This window comes from Rhipicephalus sanguineus, chromosome 8 (genome assembly GCF_013339695.2).
Source record: "Rhipicephalus sanguineus isolate Rsan-2018 chromosome 8, BIME_Rsan_1.4, whole genome shotgun sequence".
Lineage (NCBI taxonomy): Eukaryota > Metazoa > Arthropoda > Arachnida > Ixodida > Ixodidae > Rhipicephalus > Rhipicephalus sanguineus.
The window spans coordinates 3,805,013-3,821,164 of record NC_051183.1 but is presented as its reverse complement, the minus strand read 5'-3'; the positions used below and the strand labels follow the sequence as shown (position 1 = coordinate 3,821,164).

The 16,152-nt window shown below is 44.4% G+C and overlaps 1 protein-coding gene across 1 annotated transcript; it reads left to right on the top strand.

The window, feature by feature from the left end:
• The first annotated feature begins 6,473 nt into the window (after nucleotides 1-6,473).
• On the top strand, nucleotides 6,474-15,406 carry LOC119402507 (uncharacterized). The gene is made up of 7 exons (XM_037669658.1): nucleotides 6,474-6,656; nucleotides 8,216-8,388; nucleotides 11,283-11,372; nucleotides 11,450-11,573; nucleotides 14,275-14,322; nucleotides 14,396-14,514; nucleotides 15,341-15,406. Exons 1-7 carry the CDS (start codon nucleotides 6,563-6,565, stop codon nucleotides 15,404-15,406), a joined length of 714 nt encoding a protein of 237 aa, XP_037525586.1. The 5' UTR covers nucleotides 6,474-6,562.
• The last annotated feature ends 746 nt before the right edge of the window (nucleotides 15,407-16,152 follow it).

Sequence of the window (16,152 nt, the reverse complement as noted above, 5' to 3'; positions counted from 1 at the left end):
AAAAAAAGAATACAATTAATACCGGATAATCATACTGAAAATCGTCGCATACACACACATCAACCGTGTTGACAGTTAGCAGGGGACTACTGGGAACTGCAGGTGTCCGTTCTGTAGTTCACAGAAACGTGTGCGACATCGCCACAGAAAAGCGCTTCGCCGTGCTCTTCCGGCTGCTGTGCCCGGTAACTACAAACGATCAGACAAACTTTATCGAGTGCGAAACAGGTCGCTCGTTGAGGCTGGTGCCACTATTCCATGAAGCAGAGCCACCGCCGCAAAAAATACAACGTGACCGTTATCACCAACGAAACAGCCCCCCGCTATTTTCCCATGGATGACGCGTAAATATAGTAGCGTAAATAGAGTAGCAGGCTCCCTTTGCATTAGTAGCAGGCACCCTTAGCTGCCGAGCAATGAAACGCGCCATGTTCTGTATCCATTCTACCACTGTTGAGGCTGCGGTCATTTGGGACAATTCCGAATCGGGCTAACCGCTGGTGTGTCGGTAGTAGAGCTGTGCACGGGCCGTATTTCCGAGCCCGAGCCCGGCCCGGGCCCGCTGATTTTGTCGAAGCCCAGCCGGAGCCCGACGGCAAAGGGCTGCGAGCCCGCCCGGCCCTGCCCGACGTACGAAAACACAATCCCCTGCCCGGAACGGCCCGGCCCGGCTTTTTGAAGGTTCGTTGCGAAAACAAAACATCGTTTTCCGGTAATTTGGCATTTTATTGAGCATATCGAATATGATGAAAGGACACAAGACGAACAGTCTCTATTACACACAGATTACAAATTGTCGTGCAAAAACAGCAAGCAGTCCAACGATTCCGGCTTCAACGAAGTGCGGCGCTTTTGCCATACAAGTAGACGGCCTCATGCCAGCAACAATGGAGTTCGCTCACCAAAGCCGTCACGTGTATGGGGTATGCCCATGGAAGCGTCAGCTTGCACGAAGGAGATCTACGTCCGGTCGCTCGTCGCTGTCGCGTGCATCTTCACTCATATGGGATTTGGCCTTAAATCTAAGGCGAACAGTCGCGTGGCGTCGTCACTAGCTCAGGTGGTGTTACTTCTCTGTTTGTCGGAGTGAAACAGAGGCAGTGCTTTACCTGCTCTCCTTTTGTTTAAATTAGTGAATGGAAAGGAAAAGCGGTAAAGGGCGGTCGCGGAAAAGGCGCTGCATGCGTGCTGGAAAACAATTCCCGCTCATTCTCTGTATTTCGGGCTTGAGTCGGGCTTTGCGCCGAGCCCGAGCCCGGCCCGATAAAACTCCAAGTAGGCCGAGCCCGGCCCGGGCCCGAAGTGAATATACGTCGGCCCACCCGAGCCCTGGCCGCGGGCTGGTTCGGGCTCGGGCTTTCGGCCTACCCGGAGCCCGTGCAAACCTCTAGTCGGTAGTACACCTGCGAAACCAGTGAACGTGACGCATTTGGTGATGAACGTTATTGCGGCTGCATTTTGCTTTCAGTTTTTATCTGTTATTCTGTTTTTCTTCGTCTTTGCAATTGTGCTTCTTTTAACTGTTTTAGAATTTTCTTGTGAGGCAACTTCTAGTAAACTGCAATGAGTTATTGCATCCACTGTGGGAAATCTCTCTGCAGTCTTTATTGGTGCCCAGCGAGATACCATCCTAAACATGGCGTTGTTGTTGTTGTTGTTGACCTCTCGTCATGGCACATACCCAATGGAGGGGATTGGCCGAGTAGATGGTGAATTCGTCCTATATTTTCTGTATGTTGTGACTCCTAATTACGCTATTATGGCGTACATATCGAACCGTCCGAAACCAGTTCTGCCTCTACTCCACTACCCCTCTTCTTCTTCTTTTTATCCGTGCCCCGCTCAATTTCCGCCATACTAATAAACGAGATGGCAGATTCTCTCACGCGGTGGTCTCTGGGTGGTCCTATTTTGTCCATTGTGCCTGACACAGTTTTTATTACTTATTCGACATTTCGGAAGTATTCTTTAATTCAAGATGCCAAGAGTATGCAATTACAGTTTCCTGAATATGCTCATCTTTCATTCGGCTGGAATAATAAATGGTGTCCCACTCGAAGACTGGAAGTGGCTATTACGAAATTGCGACGCCGGATACTCCCACTTAATTTTTATTTATACAGGTCTGGTATGGTTTCATGTCCTATGTGCTATTTTTGTCAGGAATCTGAAAATATTGATCATTACTTGATTACCTGCCGTCGATTATTTAGGCATAGAAAAAACATTTCGAAATGCTATTCAGAAACTTAAGATTTATACTGAATTCTCAAAATATTCTTTCCCTTGGGGCGTCTTCTCATGGCTTCAGCAACAGTAACGTCTGCTCAGCGCTATGTGAATTTTGCGGTGAGACACGAAGAATTTCTTGTTAAGTTATTCCTGAACATAATCTGGTATTCTAGAATTCCTTTCATTCGTTCATTGTTTCTCACAGTGTTGTATTATTCTTCTCCTTATTCTATATCGACAAGTCATTCTTAAATTTTCGTTCATTCTTTCGGCACGTCATTTATTCCTGATTCTTTAGCTAGAAAAAAACAAAAGAAAAAAAGTTAACCGCCGGTTTCATGGCCGACCCCCGTAGTGGGTAACAGCCAACACAAGGAACAAGCAAGCAAGCAAGCAAACATCCTCTGGCCCCCGACAGTATCACTAACCTTTCCGTTAAGTTCACCCGGGGCAGTTTTCAATCGTCCATATCGTCCTTTTCGAAGAACCTTCCAGCCACGAATCACGTTCAGCAATAACATTCAACGTTATTTGTGTCATCGCGCAGAAATCATGAACTAGTAAGCATTGTATATTCTTGTATAGTTCACGACTAACTGCATTGAACGTCAGAAATTGTCAGACTACAAGCACTTGCAGTTCCACGCTTCGACAAAACGATGAAAAGCCGTCAGAAATGCGTTGGTCGTTATGCCACAGAATAGACTTAATTGCATTGCTTTAACAACCACATATGGAAAAATAACAGTGTAGGCTTTCACGTTAAAATCCCTAATCACAAACAGGCCCAGCAAAGTCGGTGCCGCTGATTTGAAACAGCTATGATCGGGGCACTCTGTCTTTTGGAAGATGTGCTGCTTGTGTCGAAGTAGCATTAAGCCAGAATCACTAGCACATTCACTGATCACTTTTTCTTAACACACTGGCGTCCTCTAAGAAGCCGCACTTTTCACCTAGCTCAGCGAGTATAGCACTGGCACCACCATGAAGAATGCGTCGATGAATGTCGTTTCCAATGAGATGTATGCTGTGCTTGTCTGGCTGTAGCAAAGGGCTGCCTCTCGCGTCATTCAAAGTCGTTGTAATGGCGAGGGAAAGTTTGACGCAAACAGCGTCTCGGTCCATAACCCCCTCTTCAAGTTGGTCATTACAAGAGAACTCTCCTGTTAAGAGGCGCCAAACCTAACTGTGATTCTTGTTGTCACTGATGTTTCGCGGATTATTTCTTTTCGCATTTTAGCTTCGCCGATCTCCTCGGCATGTCTGTCTTTCTTGTGTTGCCTCATAATTTTGTCGTAACGTTCAATTGCTTCCTTCTTCAACGAAATCACGACTTTGTCATTATCAACCACGTCGCACTCTGCTGATTTCCAGGGTAACGTAACTTCATGCCGACCATTTCGGAAATTGATTGTTTCGATAAACCTTTATAGGACGATGTCTTCTTGCTACGGAAATGGCTCTTCAACAATGTCAATGGCTTCCAGCTCCCAGAACCGTTGGAAGCGGTATGAGACATCTTCGTTCTCGTGCACATCTGTTCGTAGCACGCAGATATGGCTGCTGCTATAATGTCCGCCTTGTCATTCGACGGACGGTGGTCCTTGGAGAGTCCACCACATGCTTGTTTTGATGGCGATTAACGCTTTGGTATCCGCGTCCCACCGGACTTCGCTGTTATTTTGCATGAGCTTCCACAACAGTTAGGATCCAATTTGGAGACTTAGCCCGGGTTCGCAGGTGACGCTTAGGACGACAACTGCATCCGCCAATAGTTTGCCTTCGGCGACGATGACTGCGCGCAGTTTGTTCGCTTTCGGAGCTTCAGTTATGCCGTCGCAGATGAACGGGAAGACGACAAGTTCTATCTGCGCTGATGTGTAGTGGTGTTGGCTCCGAAGCGTAATGTCAACAACATTCACTCGTCGAGAAAGTTGAGATCGCTCTCGTCCAAACGCGCTGATGGCCAAATCCATTTCTCTAATTTGTGTTAGCCTAAGCTTTTTACTAACGTCTTCCCGTACAAACGTTCTCTAACTGCCGTTGTCGAAAACGCCGCCTATGTAATAGCAGTGTGTCGCTATCGTCATCCAAAGGAAACTTCTGAAGCAGAACCTCGGTGGTAAGACCAGGAGTTGTGCTGTTCGTAGCAACATGCATAGCATATACCGGGTTTCGGCAGCAAAAACAATGAGGGAAATCGATGTTGAATTTCTTTTTCTCCTCTCTGCAGCCTCCAATGGCGCTCAGCGCGCTACCGTCCCAAACATGGCGTACATATCGAACCGTCCGAAACCAGTTCAGCCCCTACTCCACTAAGCTTGTTCGTCTTTCTGTCCGCGTAGAGCGCAATTTCCAATATCGACTGTTTTTCGGGCCACTGGCAGCTCATTCAACTTTTAGGGGTGTTTCAGCCTGCGGTTCCATGTAGGCAGTCACTGTAAAACTTCATTTCTATGAGCTACTCCATTACTTCAAGAGCCTGTAGCCAGGGAAATCACGATCATCGAAGAGTGTCTGCGTTTTCGCAGCCAGTGCTCTCATGAACGCTGGTATGTCTGGGAGACCAAGGACACCAAGTCCCGTTGGAAACTGAAAAATTTCATTTCAACATTTGCTGACTTTCCTCCCCACAGGAAACCTCCCCAGGAGAGACCTCCTTCCAGGTCCCGCTCGCCTCTGTCTCGCTCCACCAAGGCACGGCATTCCACCGTCGACATCGCGCCTTTTTGCAGCGTTTATTGCAGCAGTTTTATCAGTCGGTGCTATCGCACTCGAAGCAGAGGTGGTGGAGGAAAACCGTTGGTGCGTGTGAAAGCCGCGCTACTCCGACCACTAGCCGCCACATGCTAACAAGTAGCCAAAAGCAAAGAAGGTAACTGCGTCTGAGGCGACTCGTCGATGCTGGTGCGCTCATCGTGGAGATGGCCTAGCTGCATCGTCGCTCAGTCGCTTGTTATCGTTGCTCGTTAGTGACAAACGCAGCACTACACTTGACCGCTCACAGACGGTGACACCGCATAGCAAAACAAGAGACCATGCGGTAGCGGCGCGTTTGTGGAGTCTCCTTTATCTGCCTCAGTGGTGCAACGTGTAAAACGCCCTTGACCTACTGTCGCGGACTGAGAGGCGGTGGGTTCGATTCCAGGTGACGGAACTTTTTCTTCCAGTCTTTTTCTTTGTAATCCGTTAGTGTGCATTTTACTGAAGCCATATCTGCGAGGTAAATACGCCAGTGAAGTCTTGGTGGACCCCGGCATAAACACTTTCGTGTTAAAATACGAAAATATTGTCGGCATGTGCTGTAATTTTCGATGTTTTACTCCCTGGCATAGGAAAAGCTCTGTCGGTTTTGGTTAGATTAAGAGGCTTATGATTTGTAATAGTATGTATTCTACTGCAGAATGGCTGTATGCATCTGTTCCGTGTCACTGTTTCGAATAACGAAAGTTGCGGTGTTTCCATTTCGTGGCGTAAACCACTACACGTATTTAAGGTTTTTTTACATCCAGCTACAAGTTTCGTCGCCGGTGTCAGATAGAAAACTTAAGCTTTCCGACAATTTCTACCACTTATGCTGACATCAATGCTCAACTAAATGTAATATTTTAGCCAGAGGCACTATGAGCTTTATTTTGCAATGTACCTAGTACGTTCCTTCGTTACAATATACCGGAACGATCAATACAATCTACTGAGAGAAGAAAATGATGGCACCGTTTAAGGTTGTAACCAAGTATAGATAGCTTAGGTTCTCGCTTTTACTTGAACATTGTAAACAGTTAAATAATGTTCGGAGGTCTCGGCAGAGATTTAAGGACTGCAAGAAGTGGACATTCCTGGGGCACTTGGATTGCATGGATAAGTCGAGATATTACCTAATATCTGAATTTTTAGAATTATAGTTACAATGGCGCTTATTGTTTACTGTAATACCTGAAAATAAAATGTACGCGCATGTGCATGTCTTAGTTTTTATTCTTTGAACGAAATTACAATGAAAAAATAATAAATCCGGCATATTCGCACGCATCTGACGTTTTTCAGTGTCGTCAAAATGTTCCTAAAACGCACAATGCAAGGTCGCATTAAGAGACCAGGTGACATCTCAGCTTGGTCTCAGTTGTGCGAGAGAAAAAAATGCTCATACAAAGTCCAAGCAGCTTCAGCGACGGCATTAAGCAAATACGTCACGCCGAAAGGTGTCCTGCCCTGTAAAAGCACACAGCTGCGTGGAAGTTTCAGATGCTACTTTGGTGAATCTCGCTGAAGCCTGAGCGAGCGCTAAAATTCTGATTTTTGTACATATGAAACCTTGACGCATGTTATAATGCATTGGTGTAGTAGCAAAGGCTTTATGCAAAGCTTACTTTGCTTATTGTTCATTTGTGTGCATTTGCTATGCCTCAGTCACTGCGCAAAAAGTAAGTATGCGAAAATTATTCTGTGTCCTTTGCTAATTGTTTTTTTTGTATTGAGCAAAGATAGCACACACGATGCCCTTTTTCTTTCTTGCAAACTATTTCTCATACAGAAATACGTAAGATATTGTAATGAAATCAGTTCATACTCTGTGCATTACGTACATCTTGGAAATATTGATTTTGTTAAAACAATGACCCGGAAAAACTTTCCATGGTTTCTGACTAATCGTGAGCTCCTTTTGGTTAATGAAATACGTAAGGCACCAAGGCCAATACAATATCGCACATACAGCTTCATACTTACACTAACATGGCGTAACATGTGAAGGTAACTGTCCAAGCCGCCTAATATATTTCATGTTTCGTGCTACAAAAATTCAGTTGCATTTGTAAGGAGTAAATTATTTTCGCTATTGGTTAGTGATAGGCGGGCTCGAATTTCCCGCTACTTTTTACAGCGGAAGTGCTGTAATTTAGTTTCTGACGAATACTGCGTAAATCTACAGGGTATGTAGAAAAAATACGCTTCGACAATTGAACCTTAGTGCGAAGGGCAAGGGGCGGATGCTAGGCGAGGGACTAGTGGCCTTGTGGGTATAATACGCAACTGGCCGCCTGTTTGTGGCGTAGCTCCACTTCTTGCGTGGCATTGCGAAGGCTTTGTAGAAAAAGACGAAGTTGTCGATGCATATTAGAACAACAAAAAGAGTTGCAGCTGGCACATCTTCTAGAGTGGCAGACGTGAGTGGGCAAAATAAACATGCAGGAAATTTAACCTTTCGAATTCAGAGTGGAAACTGGAATGATTATCGACACCGCTGGGATGAGTTTCTCATGCGCTAGCCAGGGTTCGCTTCTCGATGGCCACCTCAACCGCGGCGCGAAGGAATGGGTGTGTCTGCGCGTAACATTGGTCGTTGTAAACACTCCTAGGGTGCCTCGTGCAAATATATTTGCTAAGTTCCTACCACGCCATATTTGTTCACTGTGCGAAATAGCGAAATACGCAGTACGCGTACACAAGGCAATACGCGAACCTTAGCCCTTTGTTATGGGTTGGCAGCTTTTAACCACCGGCTCCTCACGCAATTCACATGGTGCGGCGCTTCGTGCAATTTTATGCTTCTTTCGTGCAATATTACAACTAACTTAAGTATAAGTTAGTTGTAACTTATTATTTAAACTACACTGCATACAGTTTGAGTCTCTGGTGCGGCTCTGTGGCATGACATGTTACAACCACTCGGAATGTATCTGTTCGATTCCGGCTTAAACCACTCATTCATCGGGATTTCTCGCTCACCGAATAGGCCGCTGTCACCGAGACCGTAATTTCTTCGACACGGTCTTTTTTTGCCGCTATCACATTAAAATTCACATCAACTTCCCAATTTGGTTTTGTGCTTTTCACTTCGATTTCTGTGGCAAAAATATCTCGATTACTGCTGTGGTACTTCAATCACGCGGCAGTATGTTACATTGGTGAAATCGAAAATGTCATTTATACTAAAGCTCCAACATACGCTGTGTTTCTTAGGCTTCCCCAATTCTCATTTCAGTACCACATGAAGGAACTCTTGTTTTCCCGACGATCATCGAAAGGCGCAGTGATAGAAGCACGAAACTGTTGAAGATAAACGAAGATCTGACATTGAACCTTGAGAAGAGCTCAATAATGGGAAAGGAATTTTTGCTGAGGACGTATCAAGGACACGTCATGCAGCATACATACGTAAGGATACTTTTTTTAGAACTAACTAGTCTAATGTCTCAAACTTCCTTTCCATTTAAATAATTTAAAGCGTAACCTGTTGTGTTAGCCGCCACCAGGCTGTTGAAACTCGAAGCAGTTAACTTGCGATAAAAAAGTGATAAGCACAAGCGATTACGAAGTACAGATTAAGTAAATTCGCTCAAATCATTAACCATCGTTCGCGAGCGGCAAGTTTTTTGTGTATCTTCGCCATGTGATGGATTTAAGTTCCACAAAAAGGGCGAGGGCATGTGCCTACCCACAAAGCACATCCCCACAGAACAATTTTTAGCTACTTTCTTTAAGCATATGGCGCTTACACACAAAAACGTTGTCGCTGGGCACGATAGTTAAAATTTGGCTGGCTGTACATACCACAACGTGCACAGACCCCTGGAAATTTATTTACTTTTGTTTTGTTTGGTAGTTTTCAGTTTTAATGTAGTTGTGTTGCTTTTCTTGCCCTCATGTTCATTTTTCTAAGGTATGAAAAATATTTTGCACATCTTTATTACAAATATTGTACTCTGTACCGGTTTATTGTAGTGTGTAAGTGTGTTTGATGATTGTTTTTTCTTAGAAAACAAAATAAATAAAGCTAATAAACAAACGGAACGATGCGACAGGAACATTTCGATAGCTGCATATTACAGTGAACTCTCAATTGAGTGAACTTCAAGGGACCCAAGGAAATAGTTCACTTAACTGAAAGTTCACTAAAGTGAATATTCACTAGGATATGGAACAGCATTGGGCACAGCAGATATTAGAGTCAAAAGTGTGAAATGCAATTTATTTTGAAAAGAAATCTGTAATTTTCATTTGGACTGGTGCCCTTAAAGCGCAAGAAGAGACAAAGCTTTCCAGAGAGCCTACGTTTCTGTGCACTGCCTCTGGCGCAGCTTGTTGCTGAGACACGAAGTCTCGCAACTTTCTAACATACTCTACGACTCTACCGCGTCGGCTAGAGTTACAGGATTTGAACCTGCCTCAGCCGTTACGACTTCCTCGTCGCACTCTTCTTCTTCTAGTTCCGGATGAACACTCGAAACAATTTCCAAATCAGATAGTTCTGCACATGTGACAAGATCACTGTCACACTGCACATAGTCCTCAAATGAAGCGCCACTGTCAACGTCCAGCTGTTGTTTCCCGAAATGAAGATGACCGCACAATACCGATGATGCCGATGAGACAGACAAAAGAAGCAGGGGCGAACTGATGCGCACGTGGCTCGCTTTCGTCACCCGCATGGCCGCTTTGTCTCGGCGGCGCTGCATGCACAAGCGATGTCGCGCCGCCGCCGATGGATGGGCGATTTAGTGGCGGCTCGCATCGGCTATGCCAGTGCTGCAGGGCACAAAACTTCGTTGAATTTGTTTAAAAAATGAGCTTGGGTCCGCGGATCAAGTTCGTTCAACTGAAAAATTCACTATTCTGAAATTCGTTTAACTGAAAGATTTTTGCATAGAATGCATAAGGAAATCGCCGGGGATTTTCTAAAAGTTCGTTATTCTGAAATATTCGTTAAACCGACGTTCGTACAAGTGAGAGTTTACTGTATCAATAAAACCACGTATTTGGAAATTGTTTGCCCGAAAAGGTGAAATTTAAAAAAAATAAGTGGGAGTAGCATATCCACAGAACAAAAGGACACTGAGTAATTTCTTTCGCGCAATTATGCCAATCGTCATGCCTCGCACTGCGGCAGTGCGTTGACAGTGTGGAAGCATCTCACACCGGTAAAAATAAAACTAAGCTAAAGTATTGCAATCTTTGCTCCTCGACAGATTTTATACTTCTCCAGGCAAAAAATAAGTGCGTTCGTTGATCCGGGCCACAAATTTGAGCTTTGTAAACGTAAACATAACTTTACAAATCTTTTCTGTTCATCTGGCTGGTTGTACGTGTGCCGCGCACTGAATAGAGTGCTCGGGGTTTTAACTCGATAGGGATAACGAGCCCTTTTCGCAGAAAATCCGGTGTAGTTGTCGGCGTCGTTGGCTGTGAGCAGAAAATCAGCGTTGTGCGTGACAGCAAAATTGAGAAAATAAATAATGAAAATATTTCATTCCAGTGCAAATTGAAACCAGGCCTTCTGCATGGCAAGCAGGTGTACTACCAAAGAGCCACGAAATTTGTTGAAATAGCCTAAAAAAAGACACCATATCAATGTGTTGTAGTGGGAGGAGTCTCCTTAACGCATGAGTAATTGAAGCGCAGAAGCGTTGAATCGCGCAAGGCGTCAAAACATGTGAATAGCGCAACGAGTGGGTTTTGTAAAGGCCCACCCATTACAAAGCGTTCAAACATAGTAATCATCATCAGCAGCAAAAGCACGAACAAAATGAGCAGCTGCGCAGGTTTGCGTGGTGCCTTACGGACGCGTAGGGAGCCCTTAGCTGATTCGCAAAAATAACAATTAAGACGTAGTGGAATTATTGCACTCGTTTTTTATATGTTTGATTGTATTTTGTGTTAAATCATTTGATATAACTTTAAAACTTCATATCAACAATTATTGGCCAGTCCCCCAGTGGGGGTATGAGCCATGTGTAGATGCATACCATCATCAACACTGCGCAACTGTACATGCAGCAGGCATTCTAGGATAGTTTGAAACGGCCGACGTTGCGCCCACAGACATTCGTTTCCTTGCGGTACGGCTGAGGCATGCGCCGAGAACCGAAGCTATAGGCTAGCAATTGAGAAGCCTACGTGCAAGGGGCACGATGGCGCTATCGCGTTCTACCCTTGAAGGCAAATCTCGGTTGTCCTGCAAGTTTTTGATGTGCGTTCTGCGATTACAAATAAGAACCATACAAGTGAATCTGCTTGATGTATGGTGCTAAGATAAATTTATGGTTGCGCAGTTGGACGGCTCACTCTTGGAACAAGACCTGTATCACGACACTCGGCATTTCGCCTCCGTTGTGGTCAACGAAGAACATGGACTGCAAGTGGTAAGTTGGATACCATGCTCAATTTAAGCACTTTGTTTACACTAGGTTGTACTGAGGCATGACTTGTTTTTTATTAGGAAGGCGTCCTGGGACCTAAATTAGGAATAAAGCCATCGAAATTGCAAGGCCGGTCACATGGGTCCCATATTCCTCACGTGCTGTACGAAATTAAAGAGGAAAAGGGAACGTTCGCTGGAGTAGGTGAGTGACACGCAGAAGTGGCCCGTTGCAAACAGAATGAACGCCATAACAAAAGCAGGTTTTCTGAGCTGTACAAATTAGTATTTTTGAAAGAGCGTTTATGATCACCTACACGCGGCTACCATTTTTAACGTCATCCAAGCGAAGGCCATGATGTGACCTGCATGTTTATTTTTTCTTTGGAGAAGCAGCTGTCTTTTTTCATGCGTTTTCTTTTCACAAGCAGTAGTAGAAAGGTTTCGGGGGGCTAGCAGCTGGCGACATTATGTTTTTCAAGGAGCACACCGCGATTCACCCCGCAACCAAACGGATGTTGAACGTTGGCTTGAAGATTATAAAACCCTAATAAATAAATAAAAAACTCATATCAAAAGGACGTGATGATTGAAGTTAAGCGTAATATATGATACATTTATTATCGGAGTTAAGTTCGGTACGAATATGGTCTGTTTAGTCTCAGGTATCTAATGAAAATTATTTGAATGAGTTAATTGAAAAAAATGAACTGTTTTCTTTTGAACAGTGTAGCTCATTGCGGCTCCTGCCGGAGCAGATATGAACTGCCTTCTTTCTGCGTGGCCTCTCACAAATAATGAGCACATTCATGGTAACTGTGTGTTCAGGGAAGCCGTAAAAATTTTTGAGGTAATGGTTGTGCAATAACTTTGAATAAAAACAAAGGGAACTAACACTGTAAGTCATGGGTGATTTAAACATGGAAGTGGGTGGCAGGCAGGAAGTTGCACAAATTATCGCCAACTATAGCGTCGATTCTATGAATAGTAGAGAAGGGATATTAGTAGAATTCGCAGAAAGGTTTGTGCTTAGTGGTTACCGGAATGTTATTGCAGCCTTATCATGTTAGAAATAACCTGTTACGATATGTTTCTATTTGTGGCAGCCAGCCCGGGCTAGCTAGTAGTAGCTTTCCCTTCTGTCTCCTGGTGAGCCTCATTTGGACCGAAATTTATAGGAATCATCTTCTTGCAAACTGCGCACAAGATGGGGCACAAAGAAAGAACGGTAATGAGAAAGATTTTTCCTGCAATTTTTCCCCGTATGGGGCTGCGCAGTTTCCTAGGACATGAACCCGCACTAACTCGCCCAATTGCAAAAGCTTCTTCGGATGAATCGTCACGGTGCGAAGTGGTACGCGATTCGTTGTAGCACAAGACCACGACACCCAGCTAGGCGCGTATAGCGATGTCATTTTTTTAACATACAGTACGCTTCGTTGTAGGGGACGCACGAAGCCTCGAGAAGCACTGAGACAGCGCGTGAGCACGACGTCTTCAATCGTACATGAAATCCAGCGGTCCATGCCGCATGACACCACACTTTCCCGTAGACTTTCATTTTCCAGTCCATGCGCGGCCCCTATACACTATTTTACGGATGGGTATCGGTGCCGCCATGTTAGACTGTAGTGTTGCTGTTTTGGATAATAAAAATAATAGCCAACAGTGTTACAGTGGACGTATACACATTAAGAAGGTTGGGTTGGTCCACTCGACGTTTCATGACCTCATAAGGTCACGTCGCGATGCGCGAAAATAAGGACACTTTTGTTAGTGCAAGGTGGCGGCACCTGTGTGCCTTAACATTTTCTATTGTACACTACGCAAGCAAACTTTTAACAGACCAAATGAGATCGCGGCGAAATAGCTCAACGAATAGACGGAGTGAGATTCGCGACGTTCAGTTTCTCCTATCATAGATGGGTGGTCGCATACGCTGACAGACTTCATCGTGCAGCAGAAATGCTATTAGAAATGGCTAGGATTGTGGCCCTGTACTAGAAGTAGTACAATGATCAAACTACACTTTACAGGTGAAACTAATGGGGTGCATAGAACTAGAAACGCTGAGAAAGGAAGCCTGGAAAAGTTTGAGTTTTCAACGGATTGAGCTCATTATGACGTATATTTGGTACTTGGGAATTTACCGTTATGGTGGTCTTTACTATACAGTCGGGCAGAGGAAAGAATCTGCAGCCCTTACACCCACGCATTTAGTTTAGACACGGTTATATATGCGCCCACATGAGCGTTACACCTATTGCGTTTAATAAAATAAAATGGAAATCTGACGATATTTGGAAAAGGCAGATAAGACATCGCAAGACCTTGCAACAGATGGCAAGTATGCTAGATTTTTTTGCGAGCGGCATTTTTCCTGAAAACACAGGCAACAACGTGTTCCGCGTTTCGTAACGTGAACGCAAACTACATGACTGGTTTGCGTTGATTAGAAATGACATGCTAATTTTCGAGATATTGGATTACAATTCATATAAGACTGCCGAAAAATACACTTAGAACTATTGTGTCATTTCATACATGTAGAGTCTTAAGCTCTCACTCAATAAAAATAGCTCGCTAAGTTATGTTTACATTTTCTGAAGTAGTTTCTTTTGAGCATGGCGATTCGCTGAAGCTAAAATCTTTCTCTAGTCTGCAAGTAATGACCCAAAGAACAGTTCCTAATGACTTTGAAGATGCAGTTCCTGTGTCTTAGCATAATTTGTACTAATAACCAGTTATATCTGTACAAGTTCGAACATGCTTACTGAGTACCGAGTAGATTCTCAGACATGATGGTTTGTTTTTTATTTTTTGCTAAAGATCATATTTCGTGGCTGGAACCTATAATATATGCACCAAAATTACTTACAGATGTTTCAAACATGCTATCTTTCCAGATGATATTAAACATGACAGAATCAATGTAACAGAAAGGCAGAATGAAGGTGAATATGGGAAATATAAACCACGTTCGTATTTCAGCACGTTGATGCTAATCCATTGTCGCTTTTGCTCTAGGTAATGCTAGGCCACGGACCATCTACCCCGAATTGCTGATCGGTGTCGACAGCACATTTAGAGCGCAGTTCAGATCTGAGCTCACGCTAATAATGTACATGGTTATTACAGTCAACGCGGTAAGCAAAAGTTTTTGACAAGCTAAACAAAATTTTTAGTGCTGTGCGCAAGAAAACGTCGACAAATGTTGTGGCAGGACTCAGTAGTGAGCGTACAAAAATCCTAGTGTACAGAGGCCAACACGATTGTCTAGAACGCCGTTGCGTCGCGCTTTACGAGCGACATCTACAGATAACGAGTGGTTTGAGATGAGCCACATTTGAGCAAACGCTGCGCCCGATGACGTGCCTGACGTGCAATTTTCGCCTCGTTTATCGAAACGGCTATAAATGGTTTGGACGTAAAAAAACGCTGTCAATGGCGCGGTACCGAATGAAAGGCAACGTGAGATATAGACTACCTTACGGATTGGTTTTGCCGCTGCTATGCTTGGTGATAGAGAGAGAGAGAGAGAGAACTCTTTATTGAAAGGCAGAGCATTTAGTCTGCATATAGAAATCGCTGACCTGCCACTCTTAGTGGTCGAGGGATTGGGGATGGTAATACAGGAAGAGAGAGAGAGAAAAAAGAAAAATATAAAAATGTAAAACAGAATTACAAAAATATTAAAAACAGACTGAGTTTTTTGGCTCTTGGCCGCGGACGGGCGATGATAGAGTCTCTCATTGTGTGCATTCAAGGTGCAAGTAAAATTTGTCAAGCTGACCGCTAATATCCACATATGCGAATAGAGTTTCATCGCACGCCTTTGTTGCGTGAGGCAGGCTAAAGAGCCCAAGATGCAGCCAAATGATAAAGTTACTTGTGTTATCGGAAGCATGCGATGTTCGTAGAGCGCACGCTCATCAGCATTCGCTCGACATTCAAACAATATATGTTCCACAGATTCGAGAGCCGCAGTTGTTGCAGTATGTACTGCTGCTGGACCGAAGCATTCATAAGCTGTTTTGAAAGCAGTTTTCACAGGAAGTATTTAGACAAATACGATAGTACAGAGCTTCCAGATCTTCCAGATGTCGAGGAATTTCGGATGGCAGTCTTCTTCTTAGATGGGGATCGATTGAGGAAGGAAAAGCATAATGATGTGACGGAAGCGTCCGAAGACTGTTCTTTTCTGAGAAGCAAATCTTTTTGCCAGCTGGGAAGCATCTAGTGGTGGGAAATCCCGGCCGTTTTGTGTCTTCAAAACTAAACCAACAACGCTATGGCAGACGAAAGCCTAGAACATGGGTGGTTGGTACATTCGACGTTCCTGATATTATATTGCATGTCGCGAATACAAAAAACGAAAACATTCGCTTAACCGTCCAAGCTGGCGGCGCCCTTGCGCTTTATGTAAAGCCATCTATATTTACGATGGACTACCGGTACCATTAGACTGTCAAAAGGGGATAATCTTGCAGTATAACTTGCATCGGGCGCCGAGCCGGGCGATTCCCCATGTTTGTCTTTTTTTTCCCCTGCCATGCAAAACCACTGTCAGCGCTTTTGTCGGCTGAAGCGGTTGTAGTGGGCACGGAGATAAAGGAGCGAAAATACAAGGCGGGTGGGTCGTTGGGATCCGCGCATGCTTATATAAGGCTTATCTCATATTACGTGTTTTCTGTATAAGTCGTCAGCGCAGCCACGAGGGCAACGCTGCGGTGTTCTAGGCAAGCGTATTGGCCGCTGTACGCTGTTCACGGAAATTAAACGTG